We start from the raw sequence: 26,220 nt of genomic DNA, 5'->3' as shown, positions 1-26,220 counted from the left end.
ATGCGGAATGGTCACGTAACTGTTTCCCCTTTGCTCAAAATTGCACTGTGGGAACATCAAAAGCTATTTGGCAGGAAGGCGGGCCCCGCGTCGCCAGCTAGCGGAAGCCGCTCGGCAGCGAGAAGCCGTCTTCTTGCCACCGGCTCGCTGCCTCGCCGTCGTCAGGGGACCTCTGCGAGAGAGAGCGGGGACTGGTTGGTGTCACCGCTGGCCAAGCGGGGACCTCCGCTCTTTCTCTCGCAAAGGTCCACCGCCGCCCAATCGGGGCCTGCCTCACTGCTTCCGCAAGTGGCGAGCCGGCAGGCTCCGTGGAAGGAGGGCCGTGTGGGAAGCGGCAACAGAGTTTGCAGAGGTGGGCGAGACAAAGAATAATGCAATTAATTATGCCTGTTGTAATGGCATTTTGTACATAAAGGTGGCATTTGGTAACCCTCTATTTTCTTAAACTGAAGAGCAAAAAAGCATGTAGCCTATCAATATTTCTCTACGTGCAGACATGAAAGAGTGTGTAGATAGAAGCAAGAAGCACTTGGAATCAGGCAAGCCTTGGCCACATTATGCACAGTTGAAACATTAACACTGCTTGAATGTAAGAAAATAAAAGTGTACTGTCACTTAAGTAATGATTACATTCATTCAATATACATTTAAGACGTATAGAAAATACTGAATGAAACTCATACTCCAATAAATGTTATTAATATATAAAAATATTTAGAAGACGTTTAAGTTTTTTTGTTCGGTTTTCAGTTTCGTGCGGTTTTTGGTTCAGTTCGGTATGCAGTTTTAGAAAAAAATAATTATGACTATTAAGTAAAAAGTGAAAGAGTGTATTATTCACAGCTAATTATTATTATGTTATCATTTAAATTATTATCATTATTATATTTATGCCAGTGTTATATAGTGGCAGGCATAACAAATAACTGCTCTTCAATTGGATGGCAAAAAGTAAAACCTACTTATGCGTGTCCGTCTGCTGCCATTCATACAACAGACTATATACCAACCCCTTACCCCTCATCTTGTCCCTCCCCCTTATGAATGCTCGTTCACGTGGCCAAAGGAGTTTCCCAATTCTCCGTAAAATGTAGGGGGAGGGTTAGAGACAAGGGCTGTAGGTCCCTTTTCACGAAGATAAATCCTGACCTCCCTTGGTTCTCCCTTACTACAGTCACGCCCCCTCTGCAACAGTGCGGGAAGCAAATGGCGACACCAGAAAATAAAACGCAGGAGACACGTAAATGTAAGTATGCTAATATTTATTGAATGTCATAGTAAAGATAGTGGTTCTATATTTTGTCAGAAATTGGCACAATTGTGTTTTAGTAAACGCTTGCTATTGTCGCGTCCCTTACGTCACAACTAGCACGCAGCTGCGGTGGCTTGAGGTGATGACGTAGCGGATTGGATAGCGATAGTATGTTCCCAGTTTGTAGAGGGATTTTTTTTTTATTTGCCTCCCCAAAGAAGTAGAAGGGAGAGTGAGAGATGAACGAGACAACAGGGCTGAGCTTTAGCGTTTACCAGCTTGCCAAAGGCGACTAAAAACCGTGTCGGGCAAACTCAATTCACGGTATCATTCGCCCGGATGGCGACCTGAAATAATACATTTATCTTATATAGCGCTTTTCAAGGTACTCAAAGACGCTTCACAGAAAGTCCAAAAAAGATCGACGACAATAATAAAATCTGTACAAAAAGCTTTAAAAAAAAAAAAAAAAGAAGTCCAAGACATCATTACAAAAATAAAATAAACATTCATAATACTAGACATTAGACCAGGAGTGGGCACACTCGGTCCTCGAGGGCCGGAGTCCTGCAGGTTTTGGATATGTCCCTTCTCCAACACAGCTGATATATGATCTGCTCAACAGCAAGGTCTGCATAACCCTGATAACGATCCTGTTGATTGGAATCAGCGTGCGTTGTTAAAGGGAACCCACCAAAACCTGCAGGACTGCAGAAAAAATGCTGTCCCTATTTATTATTTAACAACCCTATTTGCTTGATGTGAGGTTCAAACGAAAGAGTAATGTCAAGGAGGATGCCAAGACTAGAAACATTTCCGCGGAAATTTTGAATGGGCCTGCTGACTCTTGCAAGGTGGAAAGACGCAATACTTGTAGCAATAGTAGTAGTAGTAGTATAGTAGTAAGACTTTTAGTCGGAGCAAGTACTTGTAGTAGTAGTAGTAAGTAGTAGTAGTAGTAGTAGTAGTACTTGTACTTGTAGTAGTAGTAGTATTAGTATTAGTAGTATTAGTACTTGTAGTTGTAGTAATTTTAGTAGTAGTCAAATGGCCAAGATGGGCTCCGACCCAGGTGGGCGACGGGGAGAGAGTCCTTGGCGTACCTAATCAATTGGCCAAGATGGCCGCCGCCCTGGGCAAGCGGAGTGGCGAGAATCCTGGGCGTACCTAATCAATTGGCCAAGATGGCCACCGCCCCGGGTGGGCGGAGGGGAGAGAATCCTTGGTGTACCTAATTAATTGGCCAAGATGGCCGCCGCCCTGGGCGAGCGGAGTAGCGAGAATTTTGGGCGTACCTAATCAATTGGCCAAGATGGCCGCCGCCCCGGGTGGGCGCGGGGAAGAGAATCATATGTGTACCTAATCAATTGGCCAAGCATTTTTTTTTTTATGTATTTAAAAACATTTAAATGAGCTGAACAGTTTAAAATTTAAACGTTTGAAATCGGTCAAGAAATGTGGAAGTTAACCATAATCAACATCAACTAAAAGTATCTTACTGGCCCTTTAAGAAACATGCACATTTACGCACACACATTTGATTTTAACTTGTTGGAGACGTCACGCACCCACATTCCATTGATATAGTATAGGATACGCACACCTCGAACAAAAGCCTCTCACGACTTAACGGTTGAAGATGCAGATTCCAGAAATGGCTCGTTAGAACGGCAAGGGTTTGGGGAAAGCGAGCATGTTCTCAGTTTTTTAATCGGATGAAAAATGACCAAATGAGAGCAGGTTGAAAACTTATGATTTATAAAAAATGAAGAGAGAAAGGTGGCGAAATTAACATGGAAAAGATAGGCGTCAAAGTCCGACTTCTCCTCGCTTAAAGTGAAAATAAAGGTACTAAATGACACCTTAGCCAAACAAAAGTTGGTTTGTCTGAAAGCAGACCCTTGTGACGACAAAATGTGCGAATTTGATGTCTAGTGAGCAAAGATTGTGGCCATGGTGACGAGTTGAAGTGAAACTTTTGGAAATAGATTTTTTGGTTCCCGTCACTCAAAGGCTAATTGCTCCACTCGAGCCGACGCAATACACACCAATGTTAAAAGGCTATTTGTGCGCGCGCAGCGTGTCTTGGAAAAAGGTGCTTGATGTGTGATTTTGTCTTTCTTTTTCCCATTCATTTCAATGGGACTTTTTTTTAGGAGTTTTTTTGGGAATAGCGTCGCCATGGTAACTCGGAATTCTTAGAAAAATAATGCCGCAGCGAGTCAGATCGAGCCGCATCGTTTGATACCTCATTTGTGCCGGTGCGATCTACGGTATGGGCCGCATTTTTGCGGAAAATAATAAACCCTTTTTCCCTTTTTCTAGGATAGTAATATGTGCCTTCTGCTTCGCAAGGCCCTCAAAGCGCTTTACATTTAAATTGACTACTGATGACACAGCATCAGGAGCTACTGGGGGATCAGTATTTTGCTCAAGAATACTTTGACAGTCAAACTGGCCTGGGATAGAAGTTCCCACGCTCTGCGCGGGAGACATCCACTCTACCACTGAGAAACGCCGCCCCAACAACTGGATGTATCGCTATTGAAATTTCGACAGCACGCTGGAAATTTTTTTAGTTTCTCCTTCACAGGAAATAAGGGTGTGGTGAATTTAACACTCAAGGTAGTGCTATTCAGGTTACACCCAACATCCAACCCAACACTCAAAGAAATTTACTCTGACAGTGTAACTTTTTATCCTAACAATGTTAACTCTTTGACCGCCATAAACGTTATAAAACGTTTAGCATAAACCTACGGAAGGGCGCCGAGGACGTTAAAAGACGTTCACTATGTTTTTTTTTGTTTTTTTTGGAAACTGGTGGAGGAAAGCCTTGGGCAGCTGTGCTGAAAGTATCAAGCTGATCTGGTTAGTATAATGACTCGTTTTGGCCCCTAGATGGCAGCGATGACTCTCTTTGCACAAGGTTGGAAGGGCCGCCCACCGTGGGCGTCAGTAGAAGACGTGAGGCGGAGCTAGAGTGTTGAGGAGACAATGGCTGATGAAGCCACAATGGCTGAGAAGCAACCGGTTGCAAGCAGCTCACGCTTGAGCATTTTTTTCAAAGACGGAAAGCATCGATCAATACTAAAAAGCGCATTGATGTCGACGATGATGATGACTCCGAGCTTGACGCCAAAGTTGGAAGCCTTGACGCGACCGTTATGATCACGTAGTAAGCCTCACCGGCTAAGCGCGGCTAGCGCTGCTAACGCCGGAAAACGCGCACAATAACCGACCGGGTACTTCTACACAATCGGACATTCGATCGGGCGATGGAGAGACCAATGCAGATTAATGATGATGGTGATGGTGAATCCCGAGGTTGACGCCACAGTTGGACGCGGCCTTTATTCTCACGTCATAAAGCATCACCGGCTAGCTCTGCTAACGCCGGAGCTGCACATGCGGACATTTTGTCGGACAATGAAGAGTACCCCGAGTCCAATGCATATTCATCGGAGGAGCGGGTACAGTCTGATCACGGAGAAGACACTGTTTCTGGACTACGATGCCACCATGAATGGAGTGGATAAAATGGATCAGAACATCTCTTACAACCCGGTGTAGCATGAGAAGGACATGAGGAAGCCAGACGTAACACCACCGTAACGTAACCGTAGCATGATCCTGATATTAGACTTGATGGCAACACACACTGAAGTATATACTTGCTATTCCCCGGAAAAAACGGCCTGCAAGAAAGTGGAGCACGCGAAGAGGCAATCTGTTGTGCAAATGCTGTTGCGTCTCCTTGCACGCAGGAGAGTGTTACAAAAACAAAAACTGTCGTTGAAACATCCACATATTTGTAAATAGCACCACAGTTGCACACATTTGTAAATAGTTTGCCAAATTGTTGTCAAATTGTTACACTGTTGAATGTAAATAAACGTATTTTGCTATCAAAAAACACTTTTTCATTCTTGGTGGTAGTGTTTTATAGAAGTAAAGCACTATTTAGGTGTTTGTGGCATCATTCATGGACAAAAAGAAGTGTAAAATTCACTAGAATGCATGAAATAATATCGTTTCACTAAAAGCTTGATTACTCCGTATTTGAGTCCAAAACAAGCGAAATCGGGTGAAACTAACCATTTTCTATTGTTGATTACTAAAAAACGGAATAAGGTAGAAACAAACTTTTTTTTCTGATGAAAGATGAAAGTCCAATCTTTCATTTGGTAGTACGAGTGTTTCCATAGTCCAAACAGAACATTTTCTGTGGACCTTGAAAGATCAGTCAAAATGCTTAAATCGGCTGGCACTGACGGCATCCCTTTTCTGAAAACGTCTGGCAGTCAAAGAGTTAAAACTAGAAAAATTTCCGCGGAAATTTTGAATGGGCCTGCTGACTCACGTGGAAACACGCAATAAAAATAAAATTTAAACCATTGAAATCGCTCAAGAAATGTGGAAGTTAACCATAATCAACAGTATCTTACTGCCCCTTTAAGAAACATGCACATTCACGCACACACATTTGATTTTAACTAACATTTCAATGAGCTGAACAGTTTAAAATTTAAACCATTGAAATCGGTCAAGAAATGTGGAAGTTAACCATAATCAACACCAACTAAAAGTATCTTACTGTCCCTTTAAGAAACATGCACATTCACGCACACACATTTTATTTTAACCAACATTTAAATGAGCTGAACAGTTTAAAATTTAAACCGTTGAAATCGGTCAAGAAATGTGGAAGTTAACCATAATCAACTAAAAGTATTACTGCCCCTTTAAGAAACATGCACATTCACGCACCAACAGACGTCACGCAGCAACATTCCATTGATTTTGTATAGGATTACGCTCACCTCAAACAAAAGCCTCTCGCGACTTAACGGTTGAAGATGCAGATTCCAGAAATGGCTCGTTAGAACGACAAGGGTTTGGGGAACGCGAGCATGTTCTCAGTTTTTTAATCGGATGGAAAATGACCAAATGAGAGCAGGTTGAAAACTTATGATTGATCGAAAATGAAGAGGGAAAAACGGCGAAAATAACATTGAAAAGAGATCGAAATAGTCCGACTTCTCCTCGCTTAAAGTGAAAATAAAGGTACTAAATGACACCTTAATATTAAACCCTTTTTTCTAGGATAGTAATATGTGCCTGCTTGCTCGGTCAAGAAATGTGGAAGTTAACCATAATCAACAGTATCTTACTGCCCCTTTAAGAAACATGCACATTCACGCACACACATTTGATTTTAACTAACATTGAAATGAGCTGAACAGTTTAAAATTTAAACCATTGAAATCGGTCAAGAAATGTGGAAGTTAACCATAATCAAAATCAACTAAAAGTATCTTACTGCCCCTTTAAGAAACATGCACATTCACGCACACACATTTGATTTTAACCAACATTTAAATGAGCTGAACAGTTTAAAATTTAAACCATTGAAATCAGTCAAGAAATGTGGAAGTTAACCATAATCAACATCAACTAAAAGTATCTTACTGTCCCTTTAAGAATGCACACACATTTGATTGTAACCTGTTGGGAGACGTCACGCACCCACATTCCATTGATTTTGTATAGGATACGCACACCTCAAACAAAAGCCTCTCACGACTTAACGGTTGAAGATGCAGATTCCAGAAATGGCTCGTTAGAACGGCAAGGGTTTGGGGAAGGCGAGCATGTTCTCAGTTTTTTAATCGGATGAAAAATGACCAAATGAGAGCAGGTTGAAAACTTATGATTTATAAAAAATGAAGAGAGAAAGGTGGCGAAATTAACATGGAAAAGATAGGCGCCCAAGTCCGACTTCTCCTCGCTTAAAGTGAAAATAAAGGTACTAAATGACACCTTAGCCAAATAAAAGTGGGTTTGTCAGAAAGCAGACACTTGTGGCTACAAATGTGCGAATTTGATGTCTAGTGAGCAAAGATTGTGGCCATGGTGATGAGTTGAAGTGAAACTTTTGGAAATAGATTTTTTGGTTCCCGCCACTCAAACCTTAATTAGTCCGCTCAAGCCGATGCAATACACACCAATGTTAAAAGGCTATTTGTCTCCCCTTCGCTCACTGTCTTTGAACCCGCACAGGGGGGAGAGCTTTCATTTCTTAAAAAAAACACTGAGCTAAAGATGAGAAAAATTGCAACAAAATGAGCTAAAATTCATATCGGTCAGCTAGCGTATGCGCGCGCAGCGTGTCTTGGAAAAAGGTGCTTGATTGGAGTTGATTTCTTTCGGTTTCCCATTCATTCCAATGGGACTTTTTTTGGGACTTTTTTGGGAATTGCGTCGCCATGGTAACTGGGAATTCCGAGAAAAATAATGCCGCACCGAGTCAGATCGAGCCGCATCGTTTGATACCTCATTCGTGCCGGTGCGATCTACGGTACGGTAATATAATAAGTTACGGAAAAATAATAAACCCCTTTTTCCTAGGATAGTAATATGTGCCTGCGTTGCTTCGCAATCTATTTGATATATATTTGATCTATTTGATCAAACACTGGAAATTTAATACTGACCGATTTGCTGTGTACCTTAAAACAAAAGATACGGGACTCCAAATATGGTCCAAAATTTAGTGTGCAATTCCTGCATCCCAAATGTGGCCTTGTCACACAGACTTTGAAGGGCCATAAATCAAAAAATGTTTGAGCTAGGAGGCTGAAACTTCAGATTCTTTTTTTGATGGAATAAAAATCAGGGAAATTGACGAGGTGTCACTGGGGAAGTTCTGGTGATTTGTGTGAAATTGTGAATATACACAGAATGACCCTATAGTCTTTACAATTTGTAAACGTTTTTTTGGTATAGAAGATATCACACATCACACACAATTATTTCCCAAAGATGCCTTTTCTCCAAATGCCCCCCCCCCCCCCCCCCCAAAAAAAAAAATCTGAAACCCCTCATCCGATTTTCAAAATTCTTGATACGCTGTACTCAGGTTGAAGCTACCATCCTAACAAGACTTTGCTTTTTGACTGACTGTAATTTTTGGGAAATCTTGTCAGATAACTCTAATCTATCATATCAATAAATATCAGTATCAAAAATATAGCGGGTTAAAGGGTACAAATACATCTTTAAAGTAATGAAAAGACAGAATAAGCAAGGTACGCTTACCTCATTTCCTTTTCCTTGGGACATGCTATCATTGGTTAACTCTTCATCAAAAGCATTGGTACTCTTAGCCTTTTTCTTGGGTATCTTCACCTCCTTGTCACTCTCACTGCTACTGTTGTTTTCGTCACCATCTTCCTCATCATCCTCATCCTCCCTATCCTCATTCTCATCGTCATCATCATTATCATCCTTGTCATCGTCGTCGTCATCATCATCATCATCATCATCATCATCATCATCATCATCATCATCATCATCATCACCATCTGCACTGGCACCATCTCCTTCCTCTGTGCCCCCTCCTTTTTGAGAGGCTGCCTTGCCTCTCTTCTTCCCCGCTGTAGGCCTCCAATCATTGTCATCCTCACTATCATAGTCATCCATCTCATTCAGCTCCTCCATGGTTGTAAAGTCAAGCAGTGGACGGTTCCTGCGAAAGTTCCATTTTTTGGGCTCAGTCTCAAACACATCAACATTATCACTGCCAGACCCAGATGTCAAGGTCGGGACACTACCAGCCTCTACACTGGAATCAGGCTCCAAATCCTTCTTGTTCTTTCGTCTGCCTTTGGACGGCATGACAATAGGGGTGTATTTGGTAGAGGCATCTGAGGAGCTCTGCTGTTTCGACCTCTCTTCATCTTCAGCCAGGCTGTCCTCAACAGTCAGATCTTTGGGCTCTTCTTCATCGGTACCATCATCTAAGGAACCCACATTGTCTGAGTCACTTTCGGAACCTACAGCACTTGGTTTAGAACCTTCCTCATCACTGCCGTTGCCTGTTCCATCTGATCCTATTAGAATAGATGACAAATTGAAAACTAGAAAAATTTCCTGAAAATTAGACATCTAAAGTTTGAAATTTTGGTTCTACAATGTTTATGCCACTTCTGATTGGTGAGTTTAGGCATAAAGAGTTTTTCCTGCATTCAAAATTTGGAAGTGGCCGCTTCCAGCTAATGTTCGTGCCACCTCCAGCTAGAGCGACTGATATCGTGTTGAGCTGGCCAGCAACGAATTTTAACTACAGTTGCGCCATTATGGAGGCGCTATATCAACAGCAGTGCACCGGAAAGACCTGAAGCAACAACCGAAGAAGAAACAGATCATGGAACAACCGTTGCACACGCATTTCCTGGTTGCACTTAACTAAGCTTAACTAGTGTGCCAGCAGAGGGCAGTCAGTAAACGACACACTATACATGTTTAAAATAGATGAAATAAAAACATAAACTTTTCAGCGGTTAAATGATCCAAATCATAGCTTCGTCCGTTGGTCCCCGCTAGTTTTAAATTAAAGTTTGGTAGCCGGTTATGTACTAGCAGAGGTGGGCATCATCATTGACTGGAATTGATGATTGATGGAAGTGCCCACTTTTTGGCGTGTGCTTCAGCACTTTCAGCCTCACAAAAATACACAGATTAGGAAGGGCCGTGTATACTCACCACGATTGACAGAAGTAATCCAGCTTCACTCGGTGCTCAATCTGTGCATTTTTTCAAGGCTTCCCATTATCAAGCATTTGCTGAAAGTGCTGAAGCACACACCAAAAGGTGGGCAGTGTCACCAATCATCAATTCCAGTCAATGGCGATGTACACCTCTGGTTGCTAGCCAACCAACCAACAGCAGGTTTATTCTTTATTTTTTATTCATTGACAGACATACCAACAACTAGAATAGAGGATGGAAGCCTCGTATATGATTTTGTATTGTAAACAGAAGTGACTAGTTGGACCATTGATTGTAATAAAAAACAAAACAAAAACAGTGATATCACACCCATCATTCTTTTTAATGAATACCAGCTTTTATAGATTGATAGAAAGCTTACATTGTTTAGATATTTGCAATTATTAACAGTTAATGCATTGATGGACTTTTTCCTGTCTGAGTTTGAAATGTTCGACAGAATGTGAATGCAGCTGCAGTTTGGCTCGCTGAACGCTGCCGTTTGTTTACGCTCCCATTAGTGGCTAGTTGCTAACGCGCGGCCGCAGACTTGCGTCGTATCAAATGACAGACTAATTAACTTTCTTAGCGTCTTTAATTAGCAATTAAATATAATTTGGCGACGTGTTGATGTTGCAAGTCGACAGTCGCGTGAGGATGAGTCAAGCTGGCCGCCTCAACTGCCAGCCGTGTGCCATGCCGGGACGCAGGTACGATGACGTCATCAACATGCGCTATGCGGTGATGTCGTGCTACCGCGGGGTAGAGTCAAAATTTCTACCTTTATTATATTTATTATATTATAATTTATACCTTATATTGAATATACTGTTTATATCGCCCAGCCCTACGTCTAACCCAAAATATCGCTATTGTACCTAATGCTTATTCATCCACGACAGAAAGGCATCTACAGAGCAGAAGGTTCAGAGACAGTTTTGAGAGAAACACAAAGTCCAAAAAAAACTGACGTCGATTATTTACTCAACTGTTGGCGATTTTGACAATCAAATTTATCATGACTAGTTGTCTTATGTTGACAGTTAGCCCTAATGTTATAATACTGTACAACAATGTGCAAGATGGCATTCAAAGAAGAGAGTGAAATAAACCGATAATAAAACCTAATGCATACCTGAGGCATCTCCAACTTCAAAGTCACTGTCATCTGAGCTGTTATAATCCAAGGCATCGAGAAGAGACGCAGCCAGCGGTTTCACCTGACGGCGCTTTAAACCACGGTCCACTGATGGCATGAAACAGTCGCAGAAAACATAGTTACCAGCATTTCACTTTTTTACAATTGCAGGTTTACAAAAAACTATTGATAGGAAACAAACAAAAACTGTCCAAGATAACATTCCGTGGTCTCTTTAAATCAATAAACAATCAGCCTGCGATTGCTCAAACTATATGCTGGTCACTGCATCAAATTGGTGTGCATGACTGTCGTCCCGGAAGGAAGCCTCTTATAAAGATGTGCAAGTAAGCCCACAAACAATACTGAAGACACGCATATTAAGGGCATGGATTACTGTAAACATGTCCTGTGGTCTGATGAGATCAAAATAAACGTATTTGGCCCAGATGTTGTCAAGTGTGTCTTGCCTAAAGTCAAGCATAGTAGAGGGAACGTCATGGCCTGGGGCTGCAAAAAGTACGGCTGATATTGGGGAGCTACAGTTCATTCAGGGGAACCATGAGCATGATCACATCCCTATGGAAATTGAGTTATGCCATTTTGTAGGGGTGTCTGAATGTCCAGAGAGGGAAAAAATGTAGTGCACTCTAAATTACCCTAAATCCACCTGGAGTGAATATTGATGGTAACTCAGCAGGGAAATATAGACCACAATGCATTGTGAGCAGGAAAACAAGATTAAGCGATGCAAAGCGGTGGTCACGTGATATGCGACGAGGGGCAAGTAGTTACCTGTCTGTCCGAATCGCCAAATAGAAGGGAAGTAGATATTAGGCTACTATATAGTGCAGGACAAGGTGATAAGGTTAGACATTTGGCCACAGCCTCTGAGACACTTTATCTATAATCAAGCTCGACTTACAAGCCAATGAGGGATCCTGGAAGTTGAAAAAAGTTATTTTATACTATATATATATATGACGCTGCTGTGCAAACAACTCACCTGTGTACACTCAGGTTCAATACATTGATATGGCTTTAAAAAAGTAAATAAATGAGGGCTTTGTACACTGTATAGTGTAGATAATGTGCACTTCATTTTTCATTTGTTGGACTATGAAGCATTGTTTGGGAAAAGTCCTAGAAGTAACCGATTCAATTTCATTCGGTATACTATTTGCTCATTAATTTGAACATGGATGGCAAATACAAATTTTAGGTGCAAGTCCACAGGTTCACAGGGGGTACAAGATGCCCAAAATAAGATGTACATGGGAACAACAAAATAACCTCTTAAGCATTGGCAGAGCACATTCAGTTAATTATATATTTCTTGTATTAGCCTAATACTAAGCTCTGCTGCTCATCCCACAATGCATTTTCCTTTAAAATGTGGCACCATTTAAAAGGGTAACAATAAGCAGGTTTTCTAACAGAATTTGATTTATTGCCAAGGTACAACGAAGAAATAATCTACCAAATAATCATGTCCTTTCTGTGCTATGTGTACATTTTCAGCAACACTATGTTCAAGTCTTGAAATTAGATTTTGGTTAGTCTAATTAGTTACAGTCCAGTAACTGAAATGCCACTAATTTATTTTAACGAGCATCATGTATGCATACTGTCCTCTGTATCCTACAGACAGAAACAGAGCTCAGCTAACGCTACACATTTTAGCCTTCGTTATTCGCACAGACCTGGTAACATTGGCATTATCGTGCACGGTACACCGACCAAGAAAATCCATGACGATTTGCACTATTACTATTGTTATTCCTTCCCTGTGCTGTTGTAATTCACATTATGAACAATCAGGTTACCGTAGCTAACCACAACTTAGCCAGCATTAGCAACTGTCGCTGACGGTTTGACAAGTTACGAATAGAGTAATGAATGGAACGAGGCACAGTTCACTTATGTACACGTATAATGGTCGCTAGAAAACGTAACGTGAGACAATGTTGCTTCGGTGAACACCAACTGCAGCAGTAAAGAGCAACATCCAATTGTTAGCCGGCTAACTGCTAATTCAAACAAATGCAGTTAGAGATGGCTAATCGTGTCTTTAAAAATGTAGCAACGGGCGTAGGTAATTGCAGATAAACTATTGCAGAGTGCAAGACTCACTTACTTTGTATTGACCGTTCGTATTTCTAAATAAACGGAGGCAGGTCTCCTTTTAGCAGAAAGCATGGACAATGGCAAACACAGAAGTGACGTACGTGTAGTGGCTGGTACTGTTGCCATAGGGACTGCCCAGCTCACACGTCACGGCGGAGTTCTGATTCAGTAATAAAGAACGAAAAACAAGAATAAACCTATAAAATATAAATATGAAAACCGAAGCAACATTTTTATTTTTAAAACAATAATATAAATAGCTATACAGTAATATATTTTTCTATTTTATGTGACGTCACGCATTAGAGCACGCCCTTTTTGGAATGATTTACTCAAATGGCTCAATTTTGGCATACCAATAATGTACTTAGAAATATGGCATTGTTATTCCTGTTAATTAATCTAACACTGTATTAAATTCAACTTGTACATCTCTGCTGGAATCATGCTATTTAAAAGGTCGAAGGGTTTGACTATCTATTTGTTTCAATAAAAACTGAAACCGGTGAGATCTGTTTCTCTTGAAGAGTGAAAACGCATCAGTAATTCTAATTTACGCACATTGTTTCAGAGACATTGCACCAATTTTATCACACCGCGGTGAGGTTGTCTCGTCTGGGCTTTTGCTGTCTTGTCATTTCCTGTTTTATCTTGAAAATTCTGACTCTCCTTTAGTTTCAGGTCACTTGCCCTTTCTCATGTGGTGTCAGTGTCAACCTTGATTCCTGATTGTGTCCACCTGTTTCCCATTACCCTCATGTGTTAAATGGTCTGCGTCTCCCCTGTCTTGTGCCAAAGTGTTTTCGTCAGAGTCGCTCTATACAGTCACAGTTGTAGTCCTCAGCCTTGTTGTCCTGTCTTCTGTGTGAACTTTTGTTTGTAACTTTGTATAGCCACAGTATAGTTTTAGTTGAGGAGTGAATTTGTTTTGTTTGTAGATGAGACATCCTCCCTTTTGGAGCGCCTTCAGTTTAACATTTTATAGCCTTTGTTTTTCCCTCTAAATGAGGAGTTTTATGTTTAATAAATATCTGCCTTGGTGCCAAACTTATATCTCTGCGCCTGAGTCCTGAATCTGCCACGCCTTGTCAGTACACTTTGGCTAGTATGTACCCAGCAGAGAGGGAGCAAATGGCCGCAGCGCTGCGAGCTCGGGAAGCCCTTCTCTCCCAGCAAGAGGGATTTCAGACCTTCTGGATCACCTGCGTCGCACCACGAGCCCTCCTGCCGTGCCAGAGAACCAAGCAGCCACGCCGATTCCACCCGTGCCGTATGCTGGTCGAGGATCAAGCTAGCCTCCCCTGAGCGATTCTCTGGGGAGCCAGGACAATGCAAGGAATTTCTGACTGACTGTGACATTCATTTTGAGCATTCCCCCCAGGCCTTTCTCACAGATCGATCCTGGGTGGCCTTCATGATTTCCCACCTGACTGGGAGAGCCAGAGCCTGGGCCACAGCAGAGTGGGCACGCAATTCCCCACTCTGCGGCTCCGTCACGGACTTCTGAGCTGCCCTTCAGAGGGTCTTTGATCCAGTCTGTTCAGACTGGGAAAAGTCCCGGCAGCTAAGCAGCCTGAAACAAGGAAAATACTCTGTGAGTGACTACGCCATCCGCTTCCGCACTCTCTCTCGTCTGTGCTTTTACTGCGGGAACCAAAATTACCTCGTGGCCGCCTGCCCAGCCAAAAGGACCTGAGCGGTGAGTCGAGTTACAACTTCAGAGTCGGCCCCACGAACACTCACACCAGTAAAAATCATTCACCGCACCACTTTCACAGACCTCCATGCGCTGATACTCTGGAGCAGATGAGAGCCTGATAGACTGGGGGCTTGTGAGACATTTTAGTGCCAAGACTGAGCCACTAATTAAGCCCATTAAGGCTAGGGCACTAAATGGTAGTGAGTTATTCACCATTCCACACATCACAGAACCCATCGAGCTCCATGTTGGCAAACATAAGGAGCACCTAGTTTTTCATGTGTTTCAGTCTCCTTCACAGACTGGTCCTGGGACACCCATGGTTGTGTGAACATGTGAACTGGTTGACTGGTGAAGTTCTGGGATGGTGAAAGGCTTGTGTGAGCCATGGGGTTGGTTCACCAATTCAGGAGGCGGACATTACAACTGTTAATCATATTTCTGTTAATTCCCTCACAGACTCTGAATACCCAGATCTAAGCATCGTGCCTCCTTGCTATCATCACCTCCAGGAGGTATTCAACAAGACCAAAGCCATGTCGCTCCCACCGCATCGTACCTATGACTGTGCCATAGAGGTGATTCCAGGTTCCACCATTCCCAAGGGCCGCCAATATTCTGTTACAAGACCAGAGAAGGCGGCCCTGAAGAAATACATCGAAACTTCCTTAAAGGCTGGACTGATTCGTCCTTTGTCATCACCAGCGGGAGCGGGTTTCTTTTTTGTGGGGAAAAAGGATGGTTACTTACGGCCTTGTATAGACTATAGCCTCCTTAATGACATTACAATCAAAAACCATTACTCCCTCCCTCTAATGTCGTCCTGTTTGAAAATCTTCAACAAGCTAAGATCTTACGCAATGCATACCATGTCATTAGGATCAGGGAGGGGGATGAATGGAAAACAGGGTTTAATACACCTAGGGCCATTACGAATACCTAGTCATGCCCTTCGGTCTCACTAATGCTCCTGCTGTTTTCCAGGCCATGATTAATGAAGTTTTGAGAGACTTTCTGGACCAGTTTGTGTATGTTTATTTAGACGACAGACTTGTATACTCGTCAGACCTAGCCATGCATCAAATCCACATTTCCAAGGTTCTAAAAGACTGCTTAAGAACAAACTTTGTCAAGGCAGAGAAAAGTGTTTTTCATGCCAAAACCGTCACCTTCCTGGGCTTTGTCATAGCCCCTGGGAAGGTACAGATGGATCCAGCTAAAAGTAGCGCCGCGAGGGAGTGGCCCACACCTGTTAGCCGCAAGAAGGTTCAGCAATTCCTTGGGTTTGCTAACTTTTACAGGCACTTCATCAGAGAGTTCAGCACAATAGCTGCCCCTCTGCATACCCTTACCTCTCCTCTGGTGCGGTTCAGCTGGTCCCCGGAGGCGGAAGCTGCATTCCAACCTCTCAAACAACGCTTTGTCACAGCACCAAACCTCACAATGCCAAGTCCACAGCGGCAAAATGTTGTGGAAAAGGACGCTTCCAATGAGGGGATCGGAGCCGTACTGTCTTAGCGTGCAGAGAAGGATGGAAAGATGCATCCCTGTGCCTTCTTGTCACGACGACTATCCAAGGCAGAGCGTAACTATGATGTAGGGGACAGAGAGCTTCTGGCCGTCAAAATTGCCTTGGAAGAATGGAGGCACTGGCTTGAGGGGGCGAAGCATCCGTTTGTGGTCTGGACCAATCAGAAGAGCCTAGAATACATACGCAAAGCCAAGAGACTCAACCCAGGTCAGGTGGGCGCTGTTCTTTAACCGTTTTTCCTTCTCTCTCCCTTGCAGGCCGGGGTCTCGTAACGTCAAGCCCAATGCCCTGTCGCGTCTCTACGACCCCAAGCCTGTTGCTAAGGAACCAGAGACCATCCTTCCGCCAAACTGTGTGGTTGGAGCCGTGACATGGCAAATTGAGAAGGACGTTAAACAAGACAACGGTGAGGCACCTCCACCTAACGGATGCCCGCTTAATAGACTATTTGTCCCAGTGCCGCTACGCCCACAGGTGATCCATTGGGCCCACACCTCACTCCTTTCCTGTCATCTGGGAGTGCAACAGACCATGTACGCCATCTCCCGGCGATTCTGGTGGCCTTCCATAGAGCCAGAGGTCCGAGAGTACATCGAGGCCTGCTCGGTATGTGCCTGAAATAAGTCATCCACCAGATCACGCATGGGCCTGCTGCAGCCCATTCCTTCCAGACCATGGGCAGAAATATCCCTGGACTTTGTCACAGGACTTCTCACTGTAGTCGACAGATTCTCTAAAATGGTCAGATTCATAGCCTTGCCTAAGCTTCCCTCAGCCAATGAAACGGCTGAGGTCATGATTAACCATGTCTTTCGAATTCATGGGTTCCCTATAGACATTGTGTCGGACCGGGGGCCCCAGTTTGTGTCCCGCTTCTGGAGGGAGTTTTGCAGCGTAATTGGAGCCAAAGCAAGCCTAACCTCAGGTTACCACCCTGAGGCTAATGGCCAGTCAGAGCGCCTCAACCAACAGTTGACCGGGTCTCCGGTGCCAAGTCTCCCAGAATCCTTCGATGTGGAGCAAACACCTGGTCTGGGTTGAGCTTGCCCATAACCCACTGCCTACTTCTGCCACAGGACTCACCTCATTCAAATGTGTTTTTGGCTACGATCCCCCCTTCTTTGCTAACCTGGAGTCTGAAGCCTCGGTTCCTTCTGCCCATGCGTTGGTCCCCCGCTGCCATTGCATCTGGGCAGCCGCTCGGCAGGTACTGGAGCGACAGAGAGACAGAGTCAAGCGAGCAGCAGATCAAAAGAGGAGACCTGCTCCAGCATACCAGCCTGGGCAGAGAGTGTGGCTGTCCTCCAAGAGCCTCCACTTGAAAGTGCCATGTCAGAAGTTGGCACCACGGTTTGTGGGCCCGTACCCCATCTCCAAGGTGATCAACCCGGCTGCTATCTGTCTTCGCCTGCCTCGGTCCCTTCGTGTTCATCCAATGTTCCATGTTAGCCAAGTCAAGCCATTAAAGGAGAGTCACATTGTTCCGGCTCCCCCGCCTCCTCCTGTGATTGTGGATGGGGGCCCAGTCTACAAAGTGAAGCGACTGCTGGCCGTTCGCAATCGGGGCCGGCGCAGGCAATTCTTGGTGGACTGGGAGGGGTACGGGTTCGAGGAGAGACAGTGGGTTCCTTCCCGCTTCATTATGGATGACTCTCTAATTGAGGACTTCTATAGGGATCATCCTGGGCCGTCGGGAGTCAGCCCTAGGGGGGGGGGGGGGGGGGGGGGTACTGTCACACCGCGGTGAGGTTGTCTTTTCTGGGCTTTTACTGTCTTGTCATTTCCTGTTTTATCTTGAAAATTCTGACTCCTTTCGTTTCAGGTCACTTGCCCTTCCTCATGTGGTGTCAGTGTCATTCCTGATTGTGTCCACCTGTTTCCCATTACCCTCTTCTGCCAAAGTGTTTTCGTCAGAGTCGCTCTATCCAGTCACAGTTGTAGTCCTCAGCCTTGTTGTCCTGTCTTCTGTGTGAATTTTTGTTTGTAACTTTGTATAACCACAGTATAGTTTTAGTTTAGGAGTGATTTTTTTTTTTCTTTGTAGATTACACATCCTCCCTTTTGGAGCGCCTTCAGTTTAACATTTTATGGCCTTTGTTTTTCCTTCTAAATGAGGAGTTTTATGTTTAATAAATATCTGCCTTGGTGCCAAACTTGTATCTCTGCGCCTGAGTCCTAAATGTGCCACGCCTTGTCAAATTCCATGTGATTTCTTATTGGAAAAATATTTTTAATAATATTGACTGGCTAAATATCATCATCGCTTTTACAAATGTAAAGTTTTTTTTCTACAATGGTCGGAGGGGCCGTAGGCGCACACTGGCAGCCACGTTTCCGTCAGCCTGCCCCAGGGCAGCTGTGGCTACTTAAGTAGCTTACCGCCACCACAGTGTGAATGTGTGAGTGCATGAATAATGTATCCATTCCTCTGTAAAGCATCTTTGAGTGTCTAGAAAAGCGCTATATAAATCCAATGCATTATTATTATTATTATTAAATAACAAATGAACAAATTAAAAACATAGTTTCACAGCAACAAATTATCATTACATTAACAGAAGACAAAAATCAGCTGTTCTCTGCTCTCACTACAGATCACAATGTCATCTGCAAACATCATAGTCCATGGAGATTCCTGTCTAACCTCGTCTGTCATCCTGTCCATTACTATAGCGAACAAGAAGGGGCTCAGAACTGATCCCTGATGTCGTCCCACCTCTACTTTGAAATCCTCCGTCACACCTACAGCACACCTCACCACCTCACAGTCCTCATACATGTCCTGCACCACTTGAACATACTTCTCTGCCACTTCAGACTTCCTCATACAAAACCACAGTTCCTCTCTGGGCACCGTGTCATAAGCTTTCTCCAGATCTACAAAGACACAATGCAGCTCCCTCTGACTTTCTATGTACTTCTCTATCAACATCCTCAAAGCAAATACTGCATCTGTGCTATATATTTTTTTGGGCATGAAACCATACTGCTGCTCACAAATGTTCACCTCTGTCCTCAGTCTAGCTTCAACTATTCTTTCCTATAGCTTTATTGTGTGGCTCATCAGCTTTATTCCTCTGTAGTTGCCACAGCTCTGGACCTCTCCCTTGTTCTTTAAAATGGGCACCAGCACACTTCCTTCCATTCCTCAGGCATCTTCTCACTGTCTAAGATCCTATTGAACAACCCAGTCAGAAATCCTACTGCTGTACTATTTTCTTTCTTTGATTATTGTCACTTATTTATAAATATCGGTATAGAGGCGGCCATGCGTTTATGTGCACCTGCCTTTAAAACAGAGTTGTCAAGCTCTCGTATCTTTATTCTTTTTTTAAATACTGGTGCAAAAAAAATTAATGATATTGAGCCGTTTCTGATGCTGAAACATTGAGGTACGATACTAGTACCAGTGTCGCTCGACCAGGTCCTAAAATCCATCGCTGAAGTTATCAGCAAGGGGATCATGGACAGTCGATACACATTAGCTACAGCTAAGGCCATTCACTTTGGAAAGACAAAGGCCAGAGAAATAGCCAATGAACAGCTCCACGGGTTTGCTCTCGGCGGCCCGAGATTGGGTCATGGCAGCTGTCCTGGAGAGGCAGCTGAAAATTCCACCACACATCTCCCAGTCCAAATTGAGACCTGACATCATCTTGGTTTCAGAAGCCACAAGGCAGCTAATTTTATTGGAGCTAATGGAGAGAATGGAGGAGGCTCAAGAAAGACTAACTACAGGGTTACAAACCAGAATCTAGTGATAGCAAAATTGGAACTGTGTTTTGGTACGTACCGGAACCCAGGCGGAACTTGTGATTTGAATCGTGTTCCCAAATCTGTCTCAGAATCAGGATGTCACGTGCCTTTCGCTTTCCATTACACCCCCAAACGTCACATTGTTTCAGCAAGTGCCTTATCTCAAATTAAATAGAATCCGACCATTGCACTATTATAAAATGTCTTGAATCTGAAATAAATCCAAACTAAGTATACTTCGTATGTAAAATTGCCCTGCTGATTCATCGCCCTACATGATAAAATGTCAACATCCTCTTGATCGCTTTGAACGCAGCGGTTGGTTTAGTGGTAACGCACCCGCACAATGGGCTAAGAAGAAGTACCTAGGTTCAATTCCCGCTACGGATGTCATGTTTTTGTAGATCATTCTTTTTCCTTTCTAATATTTTGTCAAAACTTGATGTCCTGTCGCAAAAAAAAAAAGCCTTTGAAATGTAGCCTGTTGAAATGTAGTTTTTGATTAAATGTGATAGCACTGGGGGTTTCATCAAAAAATTTAAGTCATGTTGAGAGGCAAAATTAAAAACAAGTATGAGCAACAAAAAGCTAATTTGTACTTCTATACTAATTTTGACGAGGTGGGGTTATTCAGTTTTTGTTTCCCATGATATTATTTCTCTCTCTTATGGCATTCATTACAATTGCCAGTTGTGTAAATTAGGCAATGACAGAAAGCCAATAGTTAGTTAGTTTCCTTATTGGGGAGCTGGCAACGCTGATCTACTGTTTGATTGTAATATTTTACACTTGGCCACCAGATGCCGCTGTGGGGAGATGTTTCGGACGTTCCAAAAGATCGATTATTTTTGTGAATCAATTGTTTCAAATGAGTTGATCGTTTCAATGTTCCATTTTTTGCCATCCCTAGTAATTACAGGAGAAGCGAACTATAGAATCTACTTACGTGGACGAATAAGACACAAGAACACAAACAATTGTCAGTAAGTAGACAGCTTCACGCGGGAGTCTGGCAATGGCAACTAGAAGCAATATTCCGGCAACCAGCTTCACTCACTCCAGCGCTGATGAACCTGACAAATGATGATGTCAATCATGTATGCGCTGGAAACTCCACCCATCTACAAGCCCTTGTGACTGAAAGAGAAACAAAACAGATTTACACGTACCATGGATCAGAACACACGCGCTGGGCGCCGCCTCCGTTCCACGTAGGGTTGCGACCTTGGATTTGTGGAAAAAAGGGACACTGGATCAAGCTCATATATTAGGGTTGTCAAAATTAGTGCGTTAATTTTGAGTTAATTTAAAGTTCCTTTAACACCACAAATATTTTTAACGCGCAGTTAATGAAAGCCTGTACAGGGGGAATTCCAGTCACAGTGAAGCAGACACGTCAACATTTAGTAGTAATATATTTAAAAATAATGCATATATTTCTGGAGATTGGGGTAAAGTTGTATTTTACAATTTTAAAAAAGCGACAGAATTTGACAAGTTACTTGTTGGATTCCAACCCAAGACACGCTTGGGACCGCCCCTTAATTGAATAACATTTCATGATGCATTTCATGCTGAAAGCCTCTGAAGCGTGAAATAAATAAATATGAGAGCAGAGCCTGTTTAGTTATTGATTTATATTTAAATCTATTAATTTATTATTTTTTATTTATTTTTATATTTTGTAATTTTTATTTTTGTATTTATCTTTACTTTTATTTATTTATTTTTGTTGTTTTTATTTCCATTTATGTTAATTTTTTGTATTTGAATTTTGAATTATGTTTTTATATCAGTTTTTATTTTCACTTTTTTAAATTAATTAATTTGTTTATTTATTATTTTGCCATTTTTGATCCTCCAAAGCTGCATGTAATGCCATGTATGTCCTTCATCACAAAGTAAACTGAATTTAGTGGAATATTCAGCTAGTTACACACACTGTAAAGTACAAACAAGATACAAACAAGACGTGGCAACACATAACTGTTCTAGAAAAAGTTCACCAACAATGCAGATTTCGCACAATTACATTTGTACTACAGTCACAGACTTGGTGAACTGTTCTATAAAAAGCAACCATGTAATACAAGTGTCGATATAGGCAACATACCATCCTGTTAACATTTTTTGTTCAAATTGATGTAGAAATGTAACATCAGAAATTCCCCCGCTGTGTTTCTCTTTACACTCTTTCACTGTGAATTCCCAGGCTTCTGTGAGAGGCAGGATTTGAATTAATGTAATAACAGTACTTTTTCTGTAAAGAACAATGTCTTAGCTTTCAGACACAGTGGGATTTTTTCAGATAGCACAAACGGTACCAGAATTACGGAAATCCAAAGTGCACCTACCTGTCGCCGGCAAAACATGCTCTGTGACAACGCGTTCCACAGTAATACAGGGACATTATTAGACTACAGAATGAAGGAAATCAAATTAGCTTTTGGCATTTTTCCGGGACAAATTGTGTCCTGGGAGAGATTTTTATTTTTCCAGGACAGCTGGGAAAAACGGGACGGGTGACAACACTAGTTCTACGTTGTTGCTCCAGCAACCTGTTAGATGGGTCAATAATGTGGCTCAGTCTAAACAGGGTCAGATTGGATTTGGACAGTTGCTAGAAACAGTCAGCTCTAAAAATCGGATTTGAGGAGGAATCCGATTGGAGTCAGATATGCCTGCAGTCTGAACGCAGCCTAAGGTACATAAAACATGCTTCACTTTTCAAACAAAACAAGTCTGCTGCAGTAACCAACCATGTGATATACTATATATATGGACAAGAATAAGTATTTTTACTTCATTTAATCTTTAGGTGCTTGCAGAAGCAGAAATATATTTTTTGCAGTAAGGGGTTAAATTTATGAGCTGCCCCAACACAGCTATCAGTCAGCAAGATGAGAGATAGGACAGAAGCAATTACATTGAGAGCAAGAATAACACTGGGTTCTGAAATAAAAACATTGCATACAGCTGAACCATGTCAAGTATGGTTTAAAAGCACATTTGAACAGGAGTAATTGAATTCCATTTTATTTATGAATGTGTTGACATACAGCTTCCAAGCACCTCAGCATTTTGCATTTAAATTGAAATATTTATCAGTTAAAAATGGGTTATTTATGTGTCTACATGTTCTGTTTCAACTTTTCCCAAGACCTATTCTACTTTTTCCAAAACATAATCTGATTTGGGCGATGTAAACCTAATGTTCCCAGGAGGCACGACAACCCTGTTTTAGGCTCCTGTGGACAAAACAGGATGGTTGTGAGATAATGTGGGGGGACGTGATCGGAAAAAGTGACATGCCGGCAAGATGTTTAAATTGTTTAATAAATTGCCATGGTCACATTCACAATGCAGATGAAAAACCTAGTTATTCGTAATAAATTAGGGGGAGCACAACTTAACCTGACAGAGCGTAACTGGATGTATCTAAGCTTAGGCTAAAACTGATGTTATCAAACATTTATTGAGTGACGTGGAGTCGGGCTATGCAGGAGAGCGTCATTTGACTTGCCCGGGTCACAACCATGCGCCAATGCTGCCTGATGTCCACATTTCATCTGATAGAAAGCCGTGACAGAACGTAAGAAACATGAGAGGCCCGCATTAATAGCCTATGTGTTTTCACAAAATCAGGCTTATGTCTCCGAAAATGAAAATTGAGATATTCATATGTTCTAATTCTACACCTAATTCCCTTTCAATTTAAATATAGCATGTAGTAAATTTAGAGCAATTTTAATGTTGGCAGGTTGAAATTCCTCATTTTGAGAAAAACTCTAAAAAGTTTTTGGCATGTGCATCTTTCAAAGGCTCATACCAACAAGTACCTGAGGAAAACTTTCATGAATTCATTTGACATTCCATATCCCGCAATCAATCAGAACTCCCCGCCTGTGGACCATGACAGTTAACACTTACCATCCAATGTCCTTTGTCAAAGGAAAGACTTGCTACACTATAGCAAATAAATCCAACCTCTGATTCCTTCAAATCTGGTCAAAATCTTCTTGCAGGCTCTCAAAGTTGCCCGTGGTGTCTAACAATCTAGTGGACAATCAAGGAAGTTGCTGACTTGACCAAAGAGACATTACATTTGTTCATATCACAGATAAAAATTATTTATTGGGCCAGGTAGTTTGGCTTTTATTTTAGAAAACTCTCTGCATGTGAATTTTCCCGTCAATAACAAAGCCTTTTGCTGTTCAGGTAAAGGCAAGACGTGGAACAGACTGCTCTCTCTCTGAGACGAACAAATGCTTATGGGCTTGCGCACCAGAGGAGTCACCTCCATCTTCATCTTCTGGTTTTACATCTTTAAAAGTAAAGAAAATTTAAGTGTCCTAGTAAGTGACAAACATAAAGTTTTTTGTTGTTGTTGCTAAATGAGCTAAGCATCAGCATACGCGTAGTTTGACATATGACTTGTACAGAAAACAAACAGGAACAATAAACCAATCACATATTAAAGTGACATTGTGTAATAGTACCATCTAGTGCTGAACTAATAATTTGTTTTAAAAACACACCATTGATTTCAATAATATGCAAAAAATTGTTCTATCACATCAACATAATGTTTTAAAAATATAATCGTAGGTCTAGTAATCACTAATTATATTACATAGGTGGTGTCGGTCCGACATGTTTTGCCGCCATCTTCCTGCTACGGATACCAGAATGACAAGTTTGCGAACATAGTTAGTCCTAGCGGTGCTTGTGGCACTGGGTTGACTGCAGCTTACCTTTGTTAGAAGATCCTCTTTGTCTTCCGCGTGTTCGTTTTCTTTCGGGTAGAGAGAATGTTGATTTTCTGAATACAGACTGGAGATCGGTGAAAAGGTCCTTCGAAGGTTTTATTTTACAGAATATTCCGGTCACTTATGAATGACAGACAAATGGCTGCTTCACATCACAAGTGCCAAGATTGCTGACACTTACAACCTTCTTATACTATCTTGAAGGGCGGTGCCAATTCAAATTTGATGAGGCCAGTGCTTTAGCCAATTTTTCTTTAATATTTCTATTTATTCGCTCAACCTGTCCTTGGTATTGGGGATAATACACTGAACCAAATGTGTTTTAATCCCAATGCCTTTTCTACTGCTTGTAGATGTTTTTTTTTATTTTAAATGGGTTCCATTGTCTGATCAAAATTTTCTAGGAAACCCATCCGATGGTATGTAATGATTAATCAAATGTTTTACCACGATATTTGCTGTTTCAGATTTGCAGGGATATGCCTCTGGCCATCCTGAAAAGGAATCCACTATTACCAGCAAATATCTGTATCCTGACACTGGTTTTATCATGTCAGTGAAATCCATCGAAACCACCTGACAGCAGTCACGTCCGGATCGTGAGTTTCCTGGGGAGGTTTAGATTTAGGCATACTGTTATACCTGTTGCAAACACTGCAGTCCTGCAGTTCACTTTTAACAATTTGTCTCATGAAAGGATGCCACCAGGTGTGTAGTCGTCTCAGTGTTTCTTCCACACCTAAATGGCATATTCCATGGGCTTCAGAAATTAGATTTTTCAATTGTTTCTGAGATGGAATACATATACCTTCTTTCCGCCTTATACCTGCTTCATCTTTTTTCCCCCCTTTGGACATCAACACACTTTTTTTCTTCTGGACTTACTTTTTCTTGTCACAGCTTAACTGTTTCTGTGGTTATTTCTTGTTCTTCTCCTAATTCACTTTCGCTCACCATCAATTGTAATGTTGGGCTGTCGCCCGCCGCTTCCTTTGCCGCTTTGTCTGCCGAATCATTTCCTATCTCCCCCTTCTGATAAAGAACAGCAGAAACACTGCTGTTTTTTTCAGAAACATCCAGATAGAACATGCGACTGTAATCAGGAATCACAAGAGCTGCAGCAGTGGAAAGATGCTGTTTCAAGGAGATGAAGAGCAGAGACCTGGTGGCTTCAAGACAAGAAGTTTCAGATGGAGCTGTCAGCAAGAGGTCATCCACATACTGCACCAAAAAAACATCCGGAGGAAGTTGGAGAGGTGACAACAACTGTCGAAGGTAATCATTGAAAAGTCCAGGAGACAACACAAAGCCTTGAGGAAGACGAGTGTAGGAGAAACATTCATTATTCCACCTAAATGCAAAACACTTCTGCATACACGGGTCAAGAGGAATGCA

At 42.2% G+C, this 26,220-nt stretch overlaps 1 protein-coding gene across 3 annotated transcripts in view; it reads right to left on the bottom strand.

The window, feature by feature from the left end:
- phf14 (PHD finger protein 14) overlaps positions 1-13,197 on the bottom strand; it is a 157,751-nt gene extending 144,554 nt beyond the window's left edge. For 2 of the 3 annotated variants that reach the window (XM_086062105.1, XM_086062107.1), the window contains exons 1-3: positions 13,081-13,197; positions 10,941-11,051; positions 8,354-9,147 (exon numbers count right to left, since the gene is read on the bottom strand). In XM_086062105.1, the coding sequence (XP_085918231.1) occupies positions 8,354-9,147; positions 10,941-11,051; position 13,081 (906 nt within the window). In that variant the 5' untranslated portion in view covers positions 13,082-13,197. The remainder of the gene's footprint in view (positions 1-8,353; positions 9,148-10,940; positions 11,052-13,080) is intronic. The other variant, XM_086062106.1, reaches the window with a different exon arrangement.
- Between the last annotated feature and the right edge of the window lie 13,023 nt (positions 13,198-26,220).

Source organism: Leptonotus elevatus, chromosome 19 (assembly GCF_054856555.1).
Source record: "Leptonotus elevatus isolate MCC_2025b chromosome 19, RoL_Lele_1.0, whole genome shotgun sequence".
NCBI lineage: Eukaryota > Metazoa > Chordata > Actinopteri > Syngnathiformes > Syngnathidae > Leptonotus > Leptonotus elevatus.
The sequence above is the reverse complement of the archived record's forward strand: the minus strand, read 5'-3'. Positions and strand labels throughout refer to the sequence as shown.